Source organism: Phodopus roborovskii, unplaced genomic scaffold (assembly GCF_943737965.1).
Source record: "Phodopus roborovskii unplaced genomic scaffold, PHOROB, whole genome shotgun sequence".
Lineage (NCBI taxonomy): Eukaryota > Metazoa > Chordata > Mammalia > Rodentia > Cricetidae > Phodopus > Phodopus roborovskii.
The window spans coordinates 10,354,077-10,380,893 of record NW_026126598.1 but is presented as its reverse complement, the minus strand read 5'-3'; the positions used below and the strand labels follow the sequence as shown (position 1 = coordinate 10,380,893).

General features: G+C 48.2%; 1 protein-coding gene across 1 annotated transcript in view; it reads left to right on the top strand.

Moving 5' to 3' along the window:
• Positions 1-1,134: 1,134 nt before the first annotated feature.
• The window catches only part of Hip1 (huntingtin interacting protein 1), a 121,702-nt gene continuing 96,019 nt past the window's right edge, over positions 1,135-26,817 (top strand). The window contains exon 1 of the mRNA XM_051205101.1: positions 1,135-1,338. Within this exon, the coding sequence (XP_051061058.1) occupies positions 1,219-1,338 (120 nt within the window). The 5' untranslated portion in view covers positions 1,135-1,218. The remainder of the gene's footprint in view (positions 1,339-26,817) is intronic.

Genomic DNA, 26,817 nt, shown 5'->3' with positions numbered 1-26,817 from the left:
ACAGATTTCTATTTGCTTTCTGACCTCCACAAGTGCACTGTGAGCATGAGCACACAAGCATTGCCCAATACGAGTGAGACCCTAGGTTCGACTGCATAGTTAGATGGATACAGTCATAAAATTGTTAAACGCTTAACGGTGTCATTTGTTCTGTTACTGGAGACCGAGCAACTTTTTCTTTGCCGGGGAGCACGTGTGCGTGTGTGCCCTTGGCTGAAATCAAAGCAGGATGAGAGGGGTGGACCCTACCATAGATAAACAAGAAGCAGCTGTGGGGATTTCTACCAACAGGTAAGGTGGGGGATGATGGGAAGTCTGGAAAGCTCCGAGGAGGGTAGCCGCAGTCACAGTCCAGTACTTGGGCACCGGGTCTACAATCTTCCAGAATGGGCAGAGATTGGATGTGTCGGAAGGAGGACCACTGAGCCCTCGTCTTAGGACCACACTGATGTGGAGTTTCCCCGCGTGCCAGGTGAGAGTTGTGCAGCCAAGCTTCCCTTGATCTGCCTTTCCATGCCCTCGAGCACTCATTTGAACAACACGAACTACAGGAAGCGCTAGCTGGACCACTGCTCTTATTGCTCCAATTCCCACAGCAGCCGAGGGCCCAGGAGATGGAGTAGGGTGGAGTCAGCAAGGGCCGGTCCGGGGCGGCCAGGCCCCGCCCCATGATGATGACGGACAAGCCTGCAGACCAATCACGATGCTTTTGTGGTTCTGCGGCGATGAGAAGGAGGAGCGACGGATGTAGGGTGCAACCAGTGAAAGGAAGGTTAGGGCCACTTGCCAGGTCCAGCCCTGCTATAATGACAAACAAGTCTTCACACCAATCACAGTGTATCTACAGCCTTCAGGGCCCCGGGAGGTGGTGCACCAGATAGGGGCGGAGCTTCGGAGGGCAGGTTGGGACAGCAGCCCATCAAGTCCCGCCCACTAATGATAATGGACAAGCCTTCAGACCAGTCATAACGTGCTGACCGCCCTGAGGCGGGCCAGCCGGGCAAAGTGAGCGGAGCGCCTCTGAAGTGGGAGGAGGCGTGTGGGGGAAAAGCCTCTTGGAGAGATGGGGTGGGTCCTGAGGGAGATGGACAGCCGTATCAACCAACCGAAGACGAAATCTGTTCCCGTTAGCGCCGGATCCCCACGGGTAGGGCGGGGTGGGAGGCGCCGCGGGGATCCCGGGGCTGCCGAGGGCCCCTGACTCTTCACTCTGGAAACATGGACCGGATGGCTAGCTCCATGAAGCAGGTACCCAACCCGCTGCCCAAAGTATTGAGCCGGCGTGGGGTTGGTGCTGGGATGGAGGCTGCAGAGCGCGAGAGCTTCGAGCGGACTCAGGTGAGGATTGAGAACCCTGGGGCACCTGGAGTGGTGCAGGGTGCTGGAAAGGCTTGGAAGGGAGTGAGGGTCTTGCAGACCTGGAAGGGGATTAGGCAAGGTGGCCGCAATCGGAATCATCTTGGAGTGCGGACCTAGGCAGGTCCCAGGGAGGTCAGGGACCTGGGCATCCCTACTGGCCTGGGGGGATGAACTCTGAAGAGCTGCAGTTCCCTGAGGCTGAGCGGGCAGACCTGTGAGCCTCATCAGAGCTCACAAGGGAGGCCAAAGGAAGACGCGTGGAAAGGGGACTGATAAAAGGGGTTCCCCTGGGTTGGAGAAGCACTTGAGAGACACTTGGTTTTTGCAAGTGTGGGGACGCTGGCCTGGGGGTGTGAAGGGTGTTCTTGATTGCTTCATGCTTGTATTGACTTCTCCCTCAGCTCCTCAGCATCCTGTTCAGCGGTGCTCTAACTTGGCTCTCAGCAGTCCCAGCTGTTGGTCTCAGAGGCCGATCCGAAGGGGTCTGAGTGATGAGAAGGAATGTAGGAAATGTGAAGTGTGGCTCAACTTGGAAAATGAGCCGGGAGACTGGAGGAATGGGGGTCTGCAGTCTGGGACAGGAATAGAGGTGCTTGAACTGTCAGACCCTTGCGTGTGGGGAATAAGCTGTCCACTGAGACCCAGAATCCTCCAAAATATGCCTCACTGCTAATAAGCAGAACTCCTTATTTGTCTGGTCTGACTAGGGCTGGTGGCCAAAATTCCACCGTGGTTATCAACAAAACCACTATCCGCTTTTACTTCGAGCTTTTATGCTTGCTGTATTGATTGGACTGAGTCAAGCTGTGAGGCGTGGGGCATTCATCAGTTCATCTGTATGTAAAATTCATTTCCGAGAATACAAACCCTTAGGGCCCCACTGCAGAACTGCGCTCGTAGATTCCTTACTCTGGCTCTCAGAGTTCCACTTTGAAGGTCTGGTTGACTTCTGCCAAAGGCTTGTCCCCTGTTGTGTTCGACGAGTAGGAAAGATGGAAAAGATAGGGAGGGCCCGTGTGTTCTATAAATGGACTATGCAAGGAAGAAAGCCATTTTACCCCAGGGGACTTTAATCCGCCTCTTGTTTCTGAGACCCTTGGATCCACTATGTGTGTCTGAGGAAAAGTAGGGTAACTGAGTGGAAAGAGAGAGACAGAGAGAGACAGAGGGAGGGAGAGACTGTCATTCACTTGCCTCGCAGGGTTCAACTGGGTTTTGGAGCTTTTCCCTCAGACCTTCTGAACTGACCCCTTTTTTAAAAAAAGAAAATTTGCTTTTAGCCTTGGGTGTTCCTGAAAAAAAAAAAAAGTGTTCGTATTTTCTCCTCCCACCCCTCCTTAAAAAAAAAAAAAAAACTGAAATAAGAAAAGAAACTGGAGTTGTTTTATAGCATCCGTTCCTTTGAGAGCCTCAGACAACTCAAAACTGGAGCAATAAATAGACATAAGAGTTGGAGTTTAGGGCTGGGGGAGCTAGCTCTGGGGTAAAGACCAACTAACATAGTCACCTGAGCTTCATCTCAGGAAGAGAACCAACTTGTCAAAGTTGTCCTCTGACCTCCACACTCACTGTGTACCATGAACACCTCAGACACACATACATACACATACACCAAAAAACACTTGAATTTTTTAAAAAAAGTTTGAACTTAATATGGAGTGATAGAAATTCAAGCATCCCAATGTTTCCACCCACAACTAAAATTTCCCCTAGTTGTCCAGGGAACAGCCAACCAGGAGAGCAGTAAATCAATGTCTCATTTTACCTTCTGTAGAACACTTGCAATTAGCCAGATTTTATGTGTTTTGTGTGCCCATGAGTGTGTGTGTGTGTGTGTGTGTGTGTGTGTGTGTGTGTGTGTGTGTTGAGGCAGACTAGAGCAGAGAGAATTTTTCAGTTGTCGAAACTTTTTTATTTTAAAAATCAGAATCTTACTATGTAGTCCTGGATGTCCTAGAACTGGCTATGTAGACCAGGCTGGCTTTGAACTCTCTTCAGTCTCCCCGCCTTTGTCTTCCTAGTGCTGGGATTACAGGCATGAGCCACCGCTGTCCTCAGTTGTTGAAACTCTTTAGAGCTGGCAGGTAGGGTGAGACACTCCTGCAATCCCAGCACCCAGGAGGCAGAAGCAAGAGGACCCTTGCAAGGCTGAAGCCAGTGTGGTCTAAATAGCAGCTCCCAGGTTAACCGTGGCTGTGCATAGTGAGACCCTATCTCAGAAAAGAATTTCAGTAATCCAAAACCAAAAGCATTGGTATCTTAAGAGCCCAAGAGAATTGGCAATGGCATGATAATAATAATTGTAGCTAATTATTGTGTTCGGGGGCCCTCTAAATACAGTACTTTATTTGCTATCTTTAATCTTCACAAGAGCTGCTGGAGTGGTTATCGGCCCCATTTTGCTCGGAGGAAATTGAAGCCTGCTGAGGTTAAATAGCTTGCTGGGTAACACCGGTGGAAGTGGCCCCCACCTTTAACCATGGCCTTGTGCTACCTCTCAGTCCTGAGCAGGTCAGGAAGTCATCTGAGTTCTGTCCATTTCTTTTGGCTCTGAGACAGGTTCTCTTGTAGTTCACCTGGTCTCACACCAGCAGTGAAGACCAGGAGGCTCTTGAACTCCTGACCCTCCTGCCTCCCCCTCCGGGTGCTAGCATTGCAGGGGTATCCCATCATGGCTGGCCGTATGCACTGCTGGGGTGGAACCCAGAACTTCATGCATGCTAGGCAAGCACTCTACCAACTGAGCCACACCACCAGCCCCTAGGAGACTTTTCAGTTTTGTGGCCAAGCGTAGGCCAATGTGATTTGATGGATGGGGCTGTGGGCCCTCAGGCAAACAATCTAACTTTCCTAACTGTAAAATGAAGATAATACAGGGCTGGGAAGATGGCTTGGTGAGTATTATGCTTGGTATACAAGCCATGAGGACCTGAATTCAGATCCTCAGAACCCACATTAGAACACAACAAAACAAGACAGGTGCAGCTCCTGTTTTAGCCAGATCAGTGGTTGCTGCACAAGCGTGAGCACCTGAGTTGGGTCCCCAGAACCCCTGAAAAGTGAGCGGGCCATGCTAACACACATCTCTAATCCCAGTACTCTTTACAGCAACATGGGAGGAGGAGACAGGAGAATCCCCAAAAACTCATAGGCCAAGGAGCTTGGAGTGTGTCCTGACAAACAACAAGAAATTGTGTCTCAAACAAGGTGGAAATTGACTGGCACCTGAGGCCATTTCATGACCTCCACGTATGTAGTAGCACGGCATGTATGCACACGCTCATACACTGTCACACTCACACACACACACACACACACACACACACACACACACGCACGCACGCACGCGCACACACACACTTGCTGTTCAGCTCCAGGCTGTCCTCGAGTTTGTGGTTCTCTTGCCTCGGCCTCCCAAGTAACTGGGCTAATGGGCTTTATCATCCTGATACGCTAGTATTGTTTTCTTTGTTTTTGAGACAGGGTCTTTTATATAGCCCAGGCTAGCCTGGAACTTACTATGTACCCCAGGATGACCTCAGATTCCTGATCCTCCTGCCTCCACCTCCCTGTGGGTGTGCACTATTCCATTTGGCTTTGGTATTATCTTTGTGAAAGAGGATGCAAGATGTGTATAATTATAAAATATGTGATTACAATTTTTTAATTAAAATTACTTGTGTGTGTGTGTGCGCACATACCTTCTCCCACTCTCCACTCATACACAGGAGGAGGTTAGAGGAGGGCGTCGGACAGGGTCTCTCACCAGAGCTGGGCTGCAAGCCCTAGTCTCCTGTCTCTGCCAAGCACCCCCAGCCTGGGGTGTCAGGTGGATGCAGCCATGCCCAATGTTGTTTAAAACATGGGTGCTTGGGATTCGAACTCCCGCTTTTGCAGTAAGTGTTCTTATCCACGAAGCTTTCTCCCCAGACCAATGCTTTTTTAAAAAATAATTATTTCATGTAGGATCCGAAAAGCAGTTCTTCCCTTCCCCAAACCTACTGTGGCATTGAGGGGGACTTAGCTCCCTGTAGGACGTTGCAAGCACAAGGCCCTTGTTTGGTCTGTGGTACTGAGAAGGGAAAACAAAGAAACAAACAAACGCTGATGTAATGATTCCCAGTTTGGGGAGCACTTTATGAGTGATAATGAATGACTGCAGCCTTCAGAAACTTTGTCAGCTTGTTGTGGTCGTCCAGTGCTGGCTGATGTGTAAGCGAAAGCCAGGAGCTCGGGCTCCCCATGGCAGGCCCAGCCCACCCTGCTGCCCTCCAGTTGGCCATGAGGACATATTTGGAAGGAGTCAAGAGTTATCAATCAGATGAGGAAAATAGCTTTACCTGACTTTATTTACATTTGTTTGTTTATTTTGTGTAAGTATAGGTGTGGGGAGTATTACACATGGAGGAGTTGGTTCTGGCCTCCCACTGCGGGTCCTGGGGATTGAACTCAGCCTGTCAAGCTTGGCAGCAAGCGCCTCCAATTCTAGTTCCTAAGACAGGGTCGCACTGTATAGACTTCTTTGAATATGTGATCCTCCAGCCTCAGCCACTGGAGGGATTAAAGCACCCGTGCTTGGCCCCTGTCTATATTTACTTATGCAGACAAAGACTTTTGTCTGTGGGATGTTTATTCTTTTAACATTACTTTGTGGGGGGCACGTACCATGGAGTGGACACAGAGGTGAGTAAGATCGAGACCAGCCTGGAGGAGCTATGTGTGAGTCAGCAGGGAAGTGGGGCTCTGTTGTGGTCAGAGGACCAAAGTGGCAGACTTTTAAGGGTGTTAAAACCAAAGGCAGGAGGAGGCTGAAGGTGTAGCTCAACCATAGAGCACTGCTCAGGATAACCCAGTGAGGGGCTGGGGGTGTGACTCATGGTATGGGAGGAATACAGTCCATCATGGTGGGAAAGGCATGGCCGCAGAAGCGTGAGGCAGCTTGGTCACATGACATCCACAGTCGGGAAGCAGAGAGAGATGGATGTGGTGCTCAGTTCAGTTTCTCCTTTCCATTCAGGACCGCAGCCCATAGTATGGTAACGCCCATATTTAGGGTGGATCTGCCTGCCCCCGTCCAGAAACTCCCATATATGTGTGCTCACAGACTTGGCTCCTAGGTGACTGTAGACCCTATCTGTTGACAGTGTTAACTGTCTCTGTCCCGGCCTGCTTGCTCTCTTCCTCCTCCTTCCCCCTGATCTTTGGGGACCCCAGGATGCTGACCTCAACCCCATTCTCTTTTACACCTGCCCACTTCCTCAGCTCTCATCGCCATGTGACACTTTCCATCCTCACCACGATGATGTCACCTCCCCATGTCTCCTTCCTGACTTCCTGTTCTGTGGGACCCTCCTCCATGCCCTGTGGCCTGACCATTGGCCCCTTGTGTCCCTGCCCCCACGTGGCTCTTTCCTCCCTCGTGCCCACACTGTGATGTCCCTGTGTCCATCCCTCCTTTGTTCCTCTCAGTGCCTGCCCTCCACACCTTTAAATTCCTTTCCTTTTCTCTCTTCCCCCTTCTCTTCCTTTTCTTTCTTTACTGGTCCCTTTTCTCAAGAGCCTTTGCTAGGGGCTGAGACTATAGCTTAGTTGGTAGACTGCTGGCCTAGCACAAAGCTCTGGGTTCAATCCCCAGCACCACATAAACCAGGCCTGTTTGTGTGTGTCTTTAGTCCTAGCACTTGGAATTCGAAGGCAGAAGGATCAGAAGTTAGGGTTGGGTTTGGAGAGATGGCTCCGTCGCTAAGAGCACTACTGCTGTTGCAGAGGCTGTGAGTTTACTTCCCAACTCTTCCTGGCAGTTCCCAACCACCTGGAACTCCAGCCACAGAGGATTAGACAATCTCTTAGGTCCTCCACCGGCACCTTCACACACATGCACGTACCCCCACACATGCACACACATAATCAAAATTAATAAATCAGGCTGGAGGGATAGCTCCGTGGTTAAGTTGAAGGGAACACAGGTTCATATCCCAGCACTCATATTCAGTGGCTTACAGGCACCTGTAACTCCCAATTCCAGGGAACCCAACATTAGATTTGGGCTTCCACAGGCACCTGCATACATGTGGTGAACATATGTACACTCAGGAATGAATCAAAAAAAAAAAAACAGGCAGGTGGATTTCTGTAAGTTTGACATCAGCCTGGTCTACATAATAAGTTCCAGGTCAGCCAAGGCTACATAATGAGACTTTGTCTCAGAAAACAAACAAAAATTTTCAAGGTCATTCCAGATTCTGTGTGGTATAATACCACCAGAGTCCCTGGTCCTTGCCCTTGTATAACTCAAAACATATATCAGACATCTCTTGTGGTCTGGTTGAACATGGGTCATATAGTCCACGGAGTCTGGGATGCTGTAGTATGTTATTTCATTTATGCAAGCCCACACCATGGCTTCCTGTGTTAATAGTTCCCTCTTGGGGGTAGCTGTGAGTCTCATTGTCCAATGGGAGACCCTTGTAGAAGGTAGGGTCTGGTGTGCCCATCGGCCGGAGATAAACAAAGGAGTCGGAGAATTAAGAAGTGGTGGCCTGCAACTCTATTCCCAAGTACTCAGGAAGATGAAGCAGGAGGACTGAATGAATCCAGGAGTTCAGGACCAACATGGGCAACATGTTGGGACACTGTCTAAAAAAAGAAAAATACAAAAGAAGTATGATGTTCTCAGTGCTGTGACAAAATACCTGACCAAAGCAACTGCAGGGGGAAAGGGACACAGTTCAAAGTTCATCATGATGGGAAGTCATGGCAGCAGAAGTATCAGTCTGCTGGTCACGTGACATCAACAGTCAGAAAGCAGAGAGAGATGGATGCTGGTGCTCAGCTCACTTTCTCTTTTTTATTCAGTTCAGGACCCAGCCTAGGGAATGGTGCCCCCACATTCAGGCTGGATCTCTCTCTTCTGCTCGGTGAACTCTGAAAACACTCACTTAGGGGCTAGAGAGATGGCTCAACAGTTAGGAGCCCTGGCTGCTCTTCCAAAGGACCCCAGTTCAATTCCCACCATCCACATGGCAGCTCACAGCTGACTGTAACTCCAGTTCCAGGGGATCTGATACCTTCATTCACATAAAATAAAGTTAAATAATAATAATAAAAAAAACCCACTCACATTGACAAGCCCATAGGTGGTTCTAAGAGCCTCAAATTCTGCTGACTGAGCCACTTTGCCTAGATGATTCGAAATATCAAGGTGACAATCAAGATTGGCCATTAGGGGCTGGAGAGACTGCACATGATGCTCTTATAGAGGACCAGAGTTTTGTCATTAGCACACACCTTGGACTGCTCACAGCCTTCTGTGACTCCAGCTCCAGGGAATCTAATGACCTCTCCTGACATCCTGGGGACATTGTACTTACATCTCATACGCAGAGATGCACAAACATACACATAATAAAAATCAAAACTTGCCAGGCGGAAGTGGTACATGCCTTTAATCTCAGCATGCAGGAGGCAGAGGCAGGCAGATCTCTGAGTTTGAGACCATTCTGGTCTACAGAGGGAGAGAGGGAGTTCTAGGACAGGCTCCAAAGCTACTGAGAAACCCTGTCTCAAAAAGCCAAAAAAAAAAAAAAATCACTGTTAGACCTGGTGTCATAGCATACATCTCTGATCCCAGCTGCTCAGGAGACTGAGTTGTGGAATCAAGGGATACAGGCATATATAGTGCTGGTCTTATACAGGTAGTGTGTGTGTGTGTGTGTGTGTGTGTGTGTGTGTGTGTGTGTGTATGTGTGTGTATGTACACTCCAGCAATAGTGCTTGGAGGTCAGAGGACAACTTACAGGAATCAGTTTTCTCTTCCCACCACGTGGGTTCTAAGGATTGAACTCAGGTGGTCAGGTTTGTCTGCAAGTACCCCATGAGCCATCTTGCTGGCCATGTATGTGTATGTATGTATGTATGTATGTATGTATGTATGTATGTATATATATGTATGTCTGTGTGTATCTATATACATTCATACATATATGTATATAGTTAAGGGCCATATATTTCTGGCAACCTCTAAAATGCTGTGCTGGATGCTTCTCTGTCTGGAGAATAGGGACCAGGGATTAGAGGCACGGGGCTCTCAGAACCCTGGGATTGCACCTTCGGAAGCGATGTGACCAAAGTAGCAGATTCCCTGGCCCTGTTAGTCACCCCCAAAGTTCCTTACTTGGCCAGTCTTCAAGGCAATGATCTGGGCTGCATTGTGTAACCCAGTCATTGGCTTGTGTATTCTACTCCCTTAGGTGCCTCGTGGAGATGTGGGTGTGGCAAAGCTCAGCCCGGTGCAGTGGGCGGGTGGCCAGTCTGTCTGCCGCTGCTCCCACAAGCCCTGGTGGCCTGGAATATTGCCCACCTAGCAAAGGGAATTTGTCAGTTCCACCTCCCGATGGGGTGGAGGCTGCTTCCTGTTTTCCTGCCTGGGCAGGCAGGGAGGAACCCGTTTCCTAGCGCTGGGCAGTGCAGTCTGATACTGGTGCCGGGAGAGGGACCACAGCAGGAGAGAAGATTGTATGTCTTGGATGGACTCACAGCCACTACCACTGTTGATGCGATGGTGAGACAGTTTAGGAAGCCAGTGTGCGCCCTTCAGGTGGCCAGCACTGCCTGTGATCCAAGGATTGCCCATTGCATCCAAAGACACATTTACGTAGACACTCTTTGGACTGGCTGAAGGTGTATCTCATTATCCTTGGCTGTTGTCATTTTCCCAGTACAGACACTGAGGCTCAGAGAGGTTGAGTGATTTGCCTGAGAATGCACAGGAGAGCTTCTAGCACGGCATAGGTCTCATCACAGATGTCCTTAATTTTAATTTGCCTGAGACAGCAACGCGTCACCTGCTGCCCAGGTTGGCCTCCAACTTTCCCAATAGCTAAGGAGGAGGATCATGCCTTAGTGATCCTCCTGTCTCCATCCACCTCCTTGAGTGTGGGGATTAGAGGTGGTCAGCACCATGCCTGTCTACCTCCCACCCACGTAGGTCCTAGGAACTAACTCAGGTCATTAGGTGTGACAGCAGTCACCTTTGGTGTGACAGCAATTGCCTTTCACTGACCCATCTCCCTGTACCTCCCCCAAAATCCCTTTTAAAATCTCCTTTTAAAGCTGAAGTCTTGTCTGTGGCTGGTTTAAAAGAAAAGGAAAAAAAAAAAAAAGGTATACAGATTTGATTTTCCTAGTCTTTTCCAACTGATGTACTTGGATGTTTTAAATTCCTCCCAGGGAGTGGGGGGAGGCACACATACACTATCCTAGCATATAAGTTCATCTAGAAACCATGGTGTTAACTGTCAATTTGACAGCTTCTAGACTCACCTGGAAGAGAGGCTTCTGGGCATGCCTGTGAGAGTATCTAGATTAAGGCCAGCCCCTGAGAATGACGTGATTATACTAATTGATGTGGCAAGATCCACGGTCACTGTGGGCAGAACCATTCCTTGGCAGGGGATGCTTGACTGTCAAATGAGTGAACGGAGTACCAATATGTGTGCATTAGCTCAGCACTGTGTGCTCTTGAGTGTGGATTAAGTTCTCACCACGGTGCCATCCCTCCCTGGTGGAGCTGTGAGCCAGAATAAGCCTTCTTCCCTGAAGTCATTTGGTCCTCCTTCCTCTGCCTCCTAATTACGGGGGCTCCAGGCCAAATGAAATTGTTACTCAGAGCCCATTGCTCAGCCAGTAAAACTGCAGAAAAACAGGAAGTAATCACAGGTGAATGAAAGCTACCCTGTCAGGCAGGTTAATGAGTGGGAACTCCAGCCAGTGGACTATGTTAGCCAAGTTTAGTGGTCCTTGAAGTCCTCCGTGTCTATATCATTCTATATTTCTTTGTTTTAAGAGAGGGTCTCCTGATATGACTGACTCAGGCTGTCTTGAACTCTATTTACCTTTTGTTTCATTTGTGTGTGTGTTTGTGTGTGTGTGTGTGCGCGTGCGCGCGCGTGAGCAGACACATGCACAAACACACGCATGTGAGTACAGATGCCCAAAGAGTCCAGAAGAGGGCACTGGATCATCCAGAGCTGCAGTTACAGACAGTTGTGGGTGCTGGGAACTGAGTCCAGCTCCTTGGAAAGAGCAATATGTGCTCTTAACCAGTGACCCATCTCTCCAGCCACATCTCCATGTGCATGTGTCCTGTGTACATGGGTATGAGGCATGGAAAAGTTGGACGGCCTTGGGTGTTCTTCCTCAGGCACCATCCGCCTTGTTGATTACATTTATTTATTGTGTATGTCTGCATGAGCACGTGTGTGCACACACCACAACAAGCGTGAAGAGGCAGAGGAAAACTTACGGGGCTTGGTTTGCTCCTTCCCCAATGTAGACCCTAGGCATTGAACTTAGTTCACCAGGTTTGGCCGCAAGCAGCTTTACCCACTGAGCCATCTTGCCTGTCCTTCCCCACCTTGCTTTTTGAGAGAGGGTTTCTGAATTTGTCATTGAGCCCCATAAGAATCCATCTGCCTGTCTCTACCTCCCCAGTGCTAGGATTATAAGCATATGCCACCAGTCTTGGCTCTCTTTAACATGGATTCGTGGACTGAGTTTGAGTCCTCATGCTTTCAAGACAAGTACTTTATCCCTTGAGCTATCTTCCCAGCCCTGCCCGTGAATTCTCTATTAGCCCAGGCTACCCTCAGACATACTTTGTAACCCAGGTGACCTTGAACATAGATCTTTCTTCTCCTTACTCGAGGGCTGGAATTACAGGTGTGTACCACCACACACAGCTGTGTTTATGTTATATTTCAATGTGCAAAAGATTAAAAAAAAAATCAACCGAACAGACAACTCTCCCCAGCAGCTGTGTGCAGGGACTTGCCTCTTATCTGTCCACACCTGCTTTAGGTTCCCTCTCAAACCCAGCCTCCCCACAAAACATCCTCAAAGGCATCCGGGAACAGAGCGCTGGTGACCTTTGAGTCACATACCTGCTCGCAGCTCCCCGGGCCTGGGTCCTGCAGTAGCTGGTAGCCAGGAAGCAGAGGCCATCATTAACCCACACTTTGCGTGTGGTCCTTGGCTTCTATTCATTTGTGTCTTCTGCTGTCTGTCTGCCTTCTACAGATGCCAAGGAGCTGTATGTTTCTCATGTATCTTTTTAGTGTGGTGCCCCGGCCCCCCCAACGCCCCCCCAGCTCTTAGCAGAAGGCTCTCACCACCGAAGCACCAGTGTCGGTGAGATGTAGATTGCCCAGGTGGTGGGGTTTTCAAAAGGAGACTCAGAAGGGTCTAGATGTTCTCAGCCTTCCTAGCGCTGTGTGACCCTTTAGTACAGTTCCTCATGTTGTGGTGACAACCCCCCACCCCCCACAGCATAAAATTATTTTCATTGCTACTTCCCAACTCTAATTTTACTACCGTTATGAATCGTAATGTAAATATCTGGGTTTCCCAACGGCCTTAGATGATTCCTGAAAAAGGGTCATTGACACCATGGGTCATGACCCACAGGTTGAAAACCACTGATCTAAAGAAAATGCAAGGCCTAGGGATGAATTCGTTCAGCATGGATCTCAGGCATGGCTCATGTTCCAAAGGACAGAGCTGTAGACAAGCCACGGATGAGTTGCTGGGAGCATCTGGGAGATGTCACCCAGGAATGTGCCCACAGAAAGCAGTTGGGAGATGTCACCCAGGAATGTGCACACACAATGATCTTGTTATAGGGTGTTTTGAGTTTCTGGCTGGTAGTACCTTCCAGACAAATTCATCATGGATCTTTCTTTTTTTATTACTACATTTATTTATTTACTCATTTTTAAAGTTTTATGCTTAGTTTTTAAGTGTGTGTGTGTGTGCACGTGCCTGTGCACACACCCATGTACATATTTCCTGGGTAGAGCTGGGGTTATGGGCAGTTGTGAGTCATTAGATGTATTTGCTAGGATCTGAACTGGGGTCCACTGTAAGAGCAGTACACACTACTTCTTCTTCTCCTTTTTTTTTTTTTTTTTTAAATTGAGACTGGGTTTCTCTGTGTAGACCTGGCTGTCCTGGAACTTGCTCTGAAGAGCAGGCTGGCCTTGAACTCAGAGATCCTCCTGTCTCAGCCTCCCAGGTGTTGGGATTAAAGGCATGCGCTACCACCACAGGGCTGCAATACACACTCTTAACAGTGAATTCGACATGCTTGTATAGACTTCAGGAGACAACTTTTTGGGAGTCAGTTCCCCCCTTTCACATGTGGGCCCTAAGAATCAAACTCAGATCATCAGGCTTGACAACAAGCACCTTCACCCACTGAGCCATCTTGTCAGCCCACACAGTGTACATTTCTTAGGTGTGCTGGTTTGTGCATGAGCCATTGCCCAGCTCCACAGCCTTGTCTGGCTGAAATCGCGTGCCATATGCTTTTGGTATTCTTTGGGTGTGTCTTAACTGGGGTCATATTCCTTTTTCCTTTTTCTTTATCTGTTATGGTGCATGTGTGTGGGGGAATGGCCTTGTGCATGCCAAGGTACACATGGAGGTCTGAGGGCTAGTTTTAGGAATTGGTTCTCTCCTTCCACTCTGGGTTCTAAGGATTGAACTCAGCTTGTCGGGTGTTTGTGACAAGCACCTTTGCCCTCTGAATCACCATGCTGGGTCCCTGGGCCATACTCTTGTTGTTCCTGAGGTACCCAGTGATGTCAGGACCTCAGCCCCTTGCTGGGAGATTCTAGGCCAAGGCGCTACCGACAAGCCATACTCCAAGGCCTCTTTTTACTTTTTGTCTTGAGAAAGTGAGAATGGCATACTTCACTAGGTACCTCACTCTATAGACCAGGCTGGTCTTGAACTCACAGAGATCTACCTGTTTCTGCCTCCCAAGTGCTGGGATTAAAACTGCCCAAACTTGTTTATTTGTTCACCCATAGATTAGTACAAAGACTGTAAGAAAGAAAGGAAGGAAGGAAGGAAGGAGGAAGGAAGGGAGGAAGAAAGGAAGAAAGGAAAAAAGAAAGGAAGGAAAGAAGAAAGGAAGGAAGGAGGGTGGGAGGAAGGAAGGAAAGAAGGAGGAAGGAAGAAAGAAAGAAAGGAAGAAAGAAAGAAAGGTAACTAAATAATGGTGTCAAGTTTGTAGTCATTCGGTAGCGATAGAAAATGAACAAGGCTGGCAGCAAGATGGTGTGAGTTCAGTCCCTGGGGCCTGCATGGTAGAAGGACAGAACTGACTCCCAAATGTTGTCCTCTGACTGCCACATGTGCCCCCACCCAAGTTCACAAATAAATGTAATTTTAAAGAGGGTGGAGAACAAAGCTAATGGGTATGCCATGCTCCTAGGCAACACTCCCAGTGACCCCCCCAGACTTCACAGACATACCACCCTCCTGGACCCCAGGAGACCCATGCCGTTTGATGTGTGCTTATTGTGGCCATAGATCAGACACTGGAATTCCAGCGTTGGCACCCATCCCCAGAAGTTTATCCTGAAAGGACTATTCAACAGTCCGTTTAGAACATTTTTTTTCTTGCCAGGCCACCAAGTTCTTTGATACAATTCCAGGTTGGAAGTTCACAGATTTAATTTACTTAACATTTAAAGGGGGGAATCTTTCAACGAAGCTGCGCTATCTTTAAACAGTGGGTGGGAAACCCCAGTGTCACCATAGAAGTGGGATGGGATGTCTGCAGAGAAGAAGGCCATCTTGATGACAGGAAGCAGAAGAGGCATCCAAGAGTGACAGCCCCCAGGCATGTCCTGTTGTGCCCCTACACTTAGGCTTGTGGTGGAGATCTGGAATGTTCTGGTGTTCCTGGCTTAACTACAGAGGAAGCACGCACTTGTGGAGCACTGACCTAAGACTTAGGAAGCCTGGGCCAGAGAGATGGCTCCATGTGGGAAGGCACTTGCCTCCCAACCTCCGCCTGACCACCTGTGTTTGATCCCAGAACCCATTCGGAGGAAAGACTAGCAACACTCTGGAAGTTGTCCTCCAACTTACATATGTAGACACACATACACACACACAGACACACACACACACACACACACCACACATACCACATACACACTTCGTACATGCACACCACAATTCATCATATACATACCACATACATACATAATGCACACATCACACATACCATATCATACACACATACATTATATACAACCATGCCATACATACACAAACACATAGATCATATAATACATACCATACACACACCACACAAACATATACGCTACACAAACACACACACCACGCATCACACACACAATACACAAACATACACGCCACACATATACAAACACACACACCACACACTCATATAACACACACACACATACAGATAACCACATACACTGTACACACATACAACAACACAACACACCACACACATACAGACATACAAACACACCCCCACACACATAGTCCTACAAATACACACACGTACACACACATGTGCACGCACCCTTAGGAAAATGCATTTCGGAACTCCTGACCAGGACTCTTCAGAAGTGCTGAGGTTCTGAAGGATGGGGAGAGGCTGAAGAACTGCCATGTGGGAGGGCACTAATATATGGTCCTCCCTGGTTTGCATCCAGGAACAGAAAGAGCGCGGCAGCATCAAAAGCAGTCAGTTTGAAAGGCAGGTGAGTGTCGTGGTCCAGCTGACTGTCGAGCAGTTACGGAAGATGCTGGTTAATGATGCTGGGGGAAGGGTGTACAGAACCCTGAGCTATTCTAGCAACTCTTCTGAACATCTGAAGGGATCTCAAACCAAATGTTCAGCAGAATGAACTGAATGGCATGATACTGGGAATCTTTCCCCCAGGACAGCAGAGACCCACATGACTAGAGGTAGCAGACAGGGCGGCACTTGTCTGTTCTCTTTTCCTCTCCTTCCCTCCTCTTGTCTCACCAGCTCTGGATGTCTTGGAGCTCCTGAGCCTCCAGCCTCCACTTCAAATGCTGGGATTACAATTGGGTACCACCACACCCACATCATGTGATGCTAAGGGTCAAACTCAGGGCTTTGTGTGCTCTACCAATGGAGCTGCATCCTAGACCCTCGTTCCGCTCTTAACTTCTTTCTTCTTCCTGAGACAGTTTCATTACATAGTCTGGGTTGGCTCAAACTCACAGAGAGTCTCCTGCCTCAGCTTCCTGAGTACCAGGATTACAAGCAAGCATTACCATGTTTAGCTTACAGTTTTGTTTCTTATCAGCCCTTCGGGGTAGTATAACATGTTATGCTGGCATGTGGGCTCACTGAATGGATGGAATAAGAGTAGCCACAGCAATAGCCCATGCTGGCTGTTGGCTCCTGTCCCCAGGTGCTGAAGTCTCCCTTCATGTCCCCAGGAGAAGTGCCCTCCCACCCCAGGTTCCCTTCACTGCCTGACTCTCCGAGGACTCCTATGGACTTTGTGTTTTGTCTGTCCTGTGACATAGAGCTCCATTAGGTAACAGGGTTGTGCACATAGGACAACTGGAGAGATGCATTTTGTCAAGGACCAAGTGATTGAATGGGTGAGAGCTTAGAGTTAGTGAACAAATGAGTGAACTGAACGATTGAATGACTGAATAGATGGGTGATGGAGTGATTGAGTAAGCGAATAATTAAATGAATGAGCAAAAGAGTAAAGGAATGAATGAGGAATGATTAGTGTGTAAATGAGTGAGTGATTGCATGGATGAGTTGTTGTGAGAATGAGTAATTGGGTGAATGAATAGTGAAGAAATGCACGGTTGGTTGAATGGCTGAGTGAATGAGTGAATGAATGAATGGCTATATATCCTTCCCACCTGCTAGAGGGATGTCTGCCACATGGCGTCTCACCCACGTGGCCACGATGCAGCAATCTGTTCTCTGGTGTGACAATGAAAATGTTCAGAGAGCTTTGTTATTTTCTGCAAACTCTTGGACAGTAGTCACCTATCTGGCAGAAAGAAGGCGTTCACCCTTGTTTGTGTGCCTCTCCTGCCTGCCAGGCCTGGAGTCCTGGCTTCTCTCCTGTTGCTGAGAACTTCTTGCCACAGGAAATCTGGCTTATTTTGAGGGCCAAATAGCCTCTAAATATAGCCTCCCTGCACTGATATTTAAAGAGCGGTGCCGGTGGTGTTATGTCTGCACAGGAGAGAAGGAAAAAGACAACTTTGCAACCCCCTGTGAAGGAGAACAGAGTCTACCAAGTTTTCTCAGGAGCAGAGCCAGGACCAGGTGTCAGCGTTTTAATTACCCAGGTGCTTCTCAAAGGCCTGTTACCAGCCCGGGGCTTGAAGCTTAGCTTTCTGTTTCCAGGCGGTCATTTCTTGAATCTCCTACTTGGCTCCGTTTAAAAATACCCTAAGTGCTGGGTATGGGTGAACACGCATGCCTGTCATCCCAGCACTCCCGAAGTCTGATGTATGCAGGAGGGTCACAAGTTCAAGGCCAGTCTGGGCTACGAGGATACTCTGTCTCAAACAAAGGAGAACCCCCGAAGCAACAGAAACTGCCTCCTGTCCTGGAACATGACACAGGCATCCTTCCTGTCACACTCAGAGAAGCTGTGCTTTAGAAGGTGTCCCGGGCAGCCTCAGGACCCACAGGCACCAGCCTCTCCCTCCTCCTTCCCCACTCTCAAGCACTGGTTGACAAATAGCAAGTGATGAGGGATGGGGGCCCTGGAATCTTTCTGGGCAAAAAGCAAGCTGCCAAGTATAGAAAGCAGGGAACAAACAGCTCATGCCTCAGAGAGAGAGGTCAGCCCTGAAATTCCACTCATGCATGGTACCCGGCCTCCTCCTAGCGCATGGCCCCCACCTGCTCCTCCTCCTCAAGGCTCCATCTTGGGCTGCTGGGAGGACAGAATGACCGAAGAAAGTCCCAGCCTTTGGGGCTAATGATTTTGTATCTCAAGTGTTTTTCCTAAACTAAAAGTAGGATATTGGAGTGTGGGTTAAACTTGTTTTGGGGCTGAATTTATGTCTCTTTTCTGGGGGAAAATGAAAGCAAGTGCCTTTTCTGTACTCAGTGCTCCATAGCATAGTGAACATTCTAGACTCTGTGTGTTTGTAGCTTATACTTCGCCACCCTTTCCCCTGTAGTAATCAAAAGACTGACACACGTTATACTCTTCTCACTGCTGTGGCAGAATGCCTGGCAAAAGCGTTTCCTTAAGAACGGAAGGGCTTACCAGATATGGTGGCCCAGGCCTTTAATCCCAGGAGGCAGAGGCAGCCGGATCTCTCTGAGTTCAAGGCCAGCCTGGTCTACAGAGTGAGTTTTAGCATGTTTTTTAAAAAGACAGAGAGGAACAGAGGGAGGGAGGGAGAGAAGGAGGAAGGGCGGGCTTATGTGGCTCACAGCTTGAAGACACAGTCCATCATGGCGGGGAAGGCATGGAAGGCAGCAGGAGCGTGAGGCAGCTGGTCACAGTCAGGAAGCAGAGAGAGATGGATGTGGTGCTCAGCTTTCTCCATTGTATTCAGGGTAGGACCCCAGCCTAAGCCAAAGGGATGGTGCTGCTCACATTTAGGTGTGTCTTCTCACCTCACTTAACCCAAGTTAAAGACTTCCTTCAGATGTGCCTAGAGGTTTGTCTCTTAGATGATTCTAGAACTTGTCAAGCTGATGATATAAATTATAACAGCCTACAAACAGAAACAGTTTTTTTTTTTTTTTTCTTTTAGAGACAAGTTCTCATACTCTTAACACACATTTGCCTGAAACTCACTGTTGTAGGCCAGGCTAACCGCACATTCACAGTGATCCTCCTGCCTCAACCTCCTGAGTATAGATTATAAGCATGTACCACCATGCTTGGCTACAAAATAATTAATGAGGATAGCTAGTGTTTTTAAAAAACTATTCAAGAAAATCCCAGACATCATAACAATGACGACAAAAACCCATGCTGTAGCAAGATGGCACCGTAGAGCTCCTGCTTAGAATCCCCCAGTGAGGGGCTGGGGGCGTGGCCCAGTGGTAGAGCACCTGCCTAGAATCCCCCAGTGAGGGGCTGGGGGCGTGGCCCAATAGCACAGCACTGGCCCAGCACATGTGATGCCCTTGGTTTTATCCCTAGCACTGCAAATCGAACCGAAATGGCAGAGTGTTCTCATTCCTCCATTAGGGCTGGAGCATGCATGTCCCCAGTTAGAGTCTAGGGTTCTTTTTGCCAGGTGGTAGTCCCAGGAGTCCTCACTGTTTCTGCTGTTGTTTCTCCTCTGTGACTGTGTTCTTGGTGTCTGGATGCTAAGCTCCATGTCAGTCAACCAGCAGATAACATTTTTTTCTGGAGCTTGCTGTACCAGGTATGCAATGAGAGGTTCCTCTCACGGAGGCTCTGTCTGGTCCCTTGAGGGAGGGGACCTATCATCTTGTCATCTTTGCTTGTTCTGTTGAGGTCCGCTGGGGTTGGAATGAGGAGTTCTTTGGAATGTCAATGTGCCCTCTCCAGCGTTCACCATTCAGCCAGCTACGCCTGCAGAGCCAGGCGCCATGAGTCAAGGATGAATCAGACTTGATTGTGGAGTCCCAGTGGCTTCCAGAACGAGAGAGAGAAGAGAGAGAGAGAGAGAGAGAGAGAGAGAGAGAGAGAGCACTAAGTGGCCACTGCTCAGCCTTCTGTAACCACAGCAGCAGGAGATGCCAAAAAATGGTGGAAAGAGTCTGAGAAGGCAGAATTAATCACCTCCAGCTACTTGTGAGTTACTTAGGGCTGTAGAGTGTCATTCAGTTGGAGAAGCCACAGGGAGCCAGCAGCAGGGTCAGGTGGGATTGGAGGGAGGTTTTGGAGGACCAGGATGGAGCCGAGGGGAAGCTGGGGGAAACAAAGACCATGCCACCGCAAAAGTCCCAGACTGGCGTCCCCAAGGCTGGAATCTTTTGTGGGTTTGTTTTGTTTGGCCCACACAGTGTTTTGGTTTTTTGGGTTTTTTTTTTAAATTTGTTTTTAAACTAGAACTTAAATGCCTTTATATGGAGAATTCAACTATGTCCCTCGTCCTAGTCCTTACCCTCACATTTGACCCTGACCTTTTGTATATTGAGTCACAAAATCCAGTGAAACCCCAGGAGACATGGGGAAAAGTCTGAGACTTAATAAGCAAGGTCAAGGTAAGGGTCACAAGTGATGTTAATAGGTGTGCAAAGGTCAGTAGAATGCAGGTAAAGATGAAGATGCAGATATAGATGAAGATATAGATGCAGCATTAGCCATCATTATATGTAGTGTACCAGAAAGGGCAGAGCTTGGTGTGGTGCTACACAACTGTGATCCCAGAACTCAAGAACCTGGCAGCTTGAGTTCTAGCTCCAGGCCCCACAGAATGGAAGGAAAGAACCAACTCCTGGCATATGTATACGTGCATGCATGCATGCATAGTGAAAATAATAAGTCCCCCTTTTAAGATACAGGGTCTCATGTAGCTCAGACTAGCCTTGAACTCATTATGTAGCTGAAGCTAACTTGGACCTTCTGATTCCCTGCTTCAACCCCCAGAACATATTTTAATAATGAAAGCATCAGCTTCATTCATGGCATAAAAATAAACAAATCAACTGAACTTGGTCACAGACACACACACATACACAGACCCGAGTTCATTTTTGTGGTCTGTATGTAAATGGCCTCAAGGCTGACCATCCTGCACTGGACGACCAATAAGCGACTCATGCCTGAGAGAGGCTAATTCTCCCAGCAGTCATTAAAAGTTGCATGTAGTTCTGTGTGTGTGTGTGTGTGTGTGTGTGTGAGAGAGAGAGAGAGAGAGAGAGAGAGAGAGAGAGAGAGAGAGAGAGAGAGAGAGAGACTCTCGTTGTGTAACCCAGGCTCTCCTGGAATTCAGTCTTCCTGCTTCCAGAGTGCTGGAAGGACCATATTTCAACATTTAATTTTTTTTCTTTGCTTGGTAGGCCTTGGGGATTGAACTTGGGGCTTCTCAAATGCTAAGCAAACACTGTACCACTGAGCTACATCCTCAGCCCTGACATCTATTTCCCGTCTTTTGAAGTGTAATAGGATTTCAGGAAGCTGACGTACATTGGCCACACACATACCTTTTCCATGATTCACTTTACACATAATAGCGAAGAGATGAGAAAGGGGCCAGTTGGAAGGCTCATTAGGAAAAGGTGCTTGCTGCATAAGCCTGGCAACCTACGTTCGATCCCTGGAACCTACAAATTGGAAGAAAAGAACTGGCTCCACAGAGTTGTCCTCTGACTTCTACATGAGTACTGTGGTGTGCATACCCCCTCCACAAATTAATAAGTAAGTTAAAATAAATAAATCAGAATAATAAAGACCTACAAGGACAATGAGAATGAAGAAAAGGGATCCTCGCCCAATAAGATATATCAACAGTTTCTGGACAGATGTGAATAGATGCTGAGCACAGAATGGAGTCCCAAGGAGGTGCATATTAGGAGCATGTTCTATTGGGAGGGACACAGGGCTGAAGTCACATGAGAAGACAAACTAGCATCCTTTCTGGGAGCACATAGACCTAATCCCCACACTGGGGAGGCTGAGGCAGGAGGATTGCAAGTTCCAGGCCAGCCTAAGCTATGTGGTGAGACTCTTGTCTCAAAACAGTGGGTTCAGGAGGTGGCTCAACTAGAGAACCGGAGTTTGATCCCCAGAGCCCACGCTGAGACAAACACCTGGGCATGCTGGCCCACACCTTTAATTCTAGCACTTAGGCAAAGAGTTTGCCCGTGTGAGGCTGAACCTTGGGTCCACATAGAGAGTTCTAAGATCAACTAGGGCTACATAGTGAGACCGCTTCTCAAAACAATAAAAATCAAGCAGAGAAACAAACAAAAAGAGGCGTGGTGGCACATAGTCACAATCCCGGCACTGGGGAGGCAGACACAGGTGGATCCCCGGGGTCAGCCAGCCTAACCCAGGCACACTGGCTGGCATAGCCTGCCCCAGCTGAATGACAACCAGCAGGCATTTCTTTTGTAGCTGTGAACTTGGCTGGGGAAACGGACCAGTGCTTGTTTCTAGTCAACCTGGAAACGCCATGTTGGCAGAGGGTGGAACACAGCAGGTGCTGAAAACAAGGGGATTGACTGGAAGTCTGGAACTTTCTCTCCATCCAGAGAAACCAAATATGAGCTACTTGCCATCTGCCTCCCAGGTGGAAGTTTCTGGAAAAGCCCAGAATAGGGAGCCTCTGTGGAGAGGATCAGCTAGCTCACTGCCCACTTCCTTGAAAATGAATGTATCCAAAAGTGAGCCTCACCACTGTGCATTTTAAAAAGATGTGCTTTATTTTCTACGTATGTGTACAGGTGCCCTCCTAGGCCAGAAGGCAACACATCTGCTGGAGCTGGAATTACAGCTGGCTGTGAGCCATAGGACGGGGTGGGGGTGCTGGGAACTGAACTCTGGTCCTCTGCAAGAACAGCATGTTGGAGCTGGACATTGGTGGCGCACGCCTTCAGTCCCAGCACTGGGGAGGCATCCACCTCTCTTTTCCCAGCACTTCGCTGATGGCATAAACACTTTACTAGGGTTCCACTTTCATCTAAGGAAAGTAAAGAAAACATGGAGCCAAAAGAAGTCAAAGAAGCCATCAGGAAAAAAAAAGCAATCAGCGAGAAACAAAGATAAGGGGAGTTCAGAGGAAAACTAGAGAAACTTATGATAAAAGTTCACCCCAGTCGCTGGCATCCATATACCCAGAGTCTGGGATGTAATGGTGATGTGACAGTTCCACCCAAGCCCCCTCCCCTATCACCGTCCAAACCCTACTGCATCTCAGAAAGCCTGCCAGATGATGGCCCCTCCCCCAGAGATACTCAAGACCACTCCCACAGGGTATTTAAACTGCTCCCCAGAAACCAGACTTGTGGTTTTTCCGGTCTCCCTTTCCTGTCTCCTTTCTGGGGGGCTGGAAGGCCATCCAGGAACATTGAGTCCATTAAACGTGGGCTTTTTCTAACTTGGTTTGATTTGGTCTGATTTGGATTGCTGCATTGATGGAGAGGCTTATAGGGGTGTAGAATTTTTTAGAAACCGAATGGGCTCAAGCACATCTGAAAATGAACCAGTAAGGATCATAGAAAGAATTCAGTCTCATCAGAGGCAGAAGTGTCAGGAGTTCAAGGTCATCCTTGGTACTTGAGTTTGAGGCCAGGTGAGCTGCATGAGTCTCTGAGGACAAGGGGATGGCTCTGCAGATAGAATAGCCTGCCACCCAAGCCTGGTGATCTGGAACTCCGGTAACAGACTGAATTAGGAGACTCTAGGAAGAAAAAAAAAATCATTTCCCTGTGCCTGGAGAGGTAGCTCAGTGGTTAAGAGCAACTGACTGCTCTTTGCTGACCACTAGGGTTGGATTCCCAACACCCACATGGCAGCTCACAATAGCCTGTATTAACTCCAGTACAGAGCAGAGCTCCTGAACGTCACCCATCTCCATAACAACGATGGTCCCTCCGTCAGCACATACATTGGATGGGATATTAAGCTCCATTATTTCCAAATTGCACATTCTGTATTTCTACCTCCCCCACCTGCTCATTGCTATTGTAAACTTGCACAAAAACCAGTAATGAACCAGACACGCACTCAGGAGGCAGAGACAGGTGGAGCTATGTGAGTCCAAGGCTAGCTTGGTCTACAGAGTAAATTCCAGCACAGTCAGGGCAACACTCTCTCAAAAAACAGAACAAGAATCATTAGTGCTACTCACACCACAGACTCTGTGTTATAGGGTCTTGAAATTTCCTCTGCCAAAGAAATTAGAGGGACCAGACCATCTTAAAAAAAAACCCTTGCTTTAGCAGCCATGAAAGGCTGCAGAAAAGACCCAGCAAGAGGTAGACCTCTGACTCAGCAACATGTGCTGAGCTTCCTGACCTTGCCAGACCTCCTAGTCACTAGGAGGTCAGATACCCTCCATGTGGCAAGGAACCAATCAGAAGATAGCTGGCAGGCTCTGGATGTGCTTTATAGTGGCATATAGAATGTAGCAACCGCTCTGGTAAGGCCCTAGACCATAGCAACCAATCAACACAGGATAGGTTGCTCAAGCCTGGAAGTGCACCAATTATGAGACTGTTGTGTACCCTAGACACGTCTCTTGCTTCACCCCAATAAATTCCCTGCCCCTCTGTCCCTACAGCTCCTTCTCGATCCGCCCACCATGTCAGACTGACTGAGGGACTGAGTTAATGCAGTTAACTTGCTAATGGATTTAAAGAAACTTTTTTTTTTTTTTTTTTAAACATCAGAGAGACTGCTCCTTGGTGGTGTGTTTGGGTCTCTTTTGCTTTCCAAGTACGGACATTACAGCCATGTGCCACCATGCCTGGCTAGTTCATTGCTTTGAAGTTTAGCCCCAGGCAAGCTCTTAGGACACAGGCAAAAGGCATCCAGAGTCTGTCAGAGTATCACAGGAATGGTCTCTAGCCAGTTGCTAATATTGCTCCCCTGTAAGACCTCTTGAGCTGCGTCTCTACAGTTCACCTGGCTGTCATCCCCACTGTCTTCCAGGTCCCTGCTAGAATGGCCCATTGGGCTCTGCTGACAGCATACAACCACTTTTTTCTTGCAAATTTCCAAAATTTTCTCTATTCCTTTAGAAAAAACAACAATGCAAGGTGTTGGTGGTGCAGGCCTTTAATCCCAGCACTTGGGAGGTAGAGGCGGGCGGATCTCTGTGAGTTCGAGACCAGCCTGGTCTACAGAGCTAGTTCCAGGACAGGCTCCAAAGTCACAGAGAAACCCTGTCTCAAAAAACCAAAAAGAAAAAAACAAAGAAAATACGATGGTGTTCTTCTCAGCAATGCCCCATCCCCCTACCAACTTCTATCTTGGTTTGATCTCTCTTGATGTAATAAAGCATTGACCAGAAACAGCATAGGGGAAGGACATTTTTGTGTGTGTTTGGTTTTCTTTTTCTTACAGGGTACTGTCCGCCACTGAGGAATGTAAGATAGGAATTCAAGGAAAGAACGTAGAGGCCTTGAGGGAAGGCGCTCACTGGCTCCCTTCCCTGCCTTCTCAGCTGCCTTTCTTTCGCTCTTCTCCTCTTCCTCCTTCCTCTCCTTCTCTGTAAGATTTGTTCTCGTTAATTTTAGTAACGTATCGTTTTGTGTGTCTGCATGTGGGTATGTGCACATGCGTGTTGGTAGCCTTGGAGACCTTGGATGCCTGGAGCTGGAGTTAAGGATGGTAGTGAACCACCATGTGGTGCTGGGAATGAAACCCGGGTTCTCTGGGAGAGCAACAAATGCTCTTAACCACCGGACCACCTCTCCAACCTGCTCAGCTACCTTTCTTGTACAGCCCAGGCTCACTTGCACGGGGATGACACCGCCCACAGTTAACATTCCTTTATCAATCCTACTCCCCCCCCCCCTTTTTTTTTTTTTTTTTTTTTTTTTTTTTTGAGATAGGATCTCACTGTGTCTTTCTGGTTTTCCTGGAACTCACTGTGTAGTAAACCGGGCTGGCCTTAAACTCACAGATATACACCGGCCTTTAAAAAGAAATTGTAGTGACAAGTGCTGGTATTAAAAGTGTGCCACCATGTGTGGCCTTCCATTAGCTTTTCTGTAGTAGGGTCTCTCACCTGGAGCTGGTGAGCTAGGCTGGCCGGCCACTGAGCCACAGGCATCCCCCGTCTCTGCCCACCCAGTGCTGCTGGGATTGCAGTTGTGCTGCCATTTCTGGATGTTTCTATAGGTGCTAGGAATACAAATTCAGATCCTCATGTTTGCAGGGCAGCTGTTTTACCAACTGAGCCCTGATTTTTTTTTTTTTTTAAACATGAAAGTTGATTATTGCCAGGTGGTTCACTCTGTTAATCATGGCACCTGGGAGGCAGAAGCAGGAGATCTCTGAGTTTGAGACCAGCCTGGTCTACAGAGTGAGTTCCAGGTCAGCCTGGGTTACACCGAGAAACAACCAAACTAAAAAGTTGATCATTAATCATTTTGCAAGGGTTCGATTTAGTGACACTTCTGTAATGTAAACCAGTCTGGTCTGGAAGTCACCGTGTACTCTAAGGTAGCCTCAGACTCACAGCTACTCTCCTTTTTTAGCCTTCTAATGCTAGAATGCCAGGTTAGGAGCTGTCACACATACCTGGCTTCAAGTGTGTGTTTCGGTAGCAACCCTCGGCTTTATTCTCGTGGGTTCTTTTAGAATCACAGAGGTAGCATTTGTGCTATATATGTATAGATAGATATACATGGTGATTTCTATATGTGATGTGTGTGTGTGTGTGTGTGTGTGTGTGTTGATACTGCTTTTACAGTGAGGCAGAAGTGTGACTCTGTCTGCATCACTCTTTAGGAATCTATCTTTCATGTCCATTTCCCCGTCATCCTGCTGAAATCATCTGCAGGCCAAGGAAGTGGAAGGTCCCCAGCATGGCTACCATGGGAAATTAAGCCAGGGGACCTCAGGCCCAGAAGGGGCCTTGAAGAGAGCCCCAGACAGCTGGTTGGCAGGCAGCACCTGTCCTTTGCTTGTCATTTGAGTCAGGTACTGTGAGGGCACTCGTCTCCTG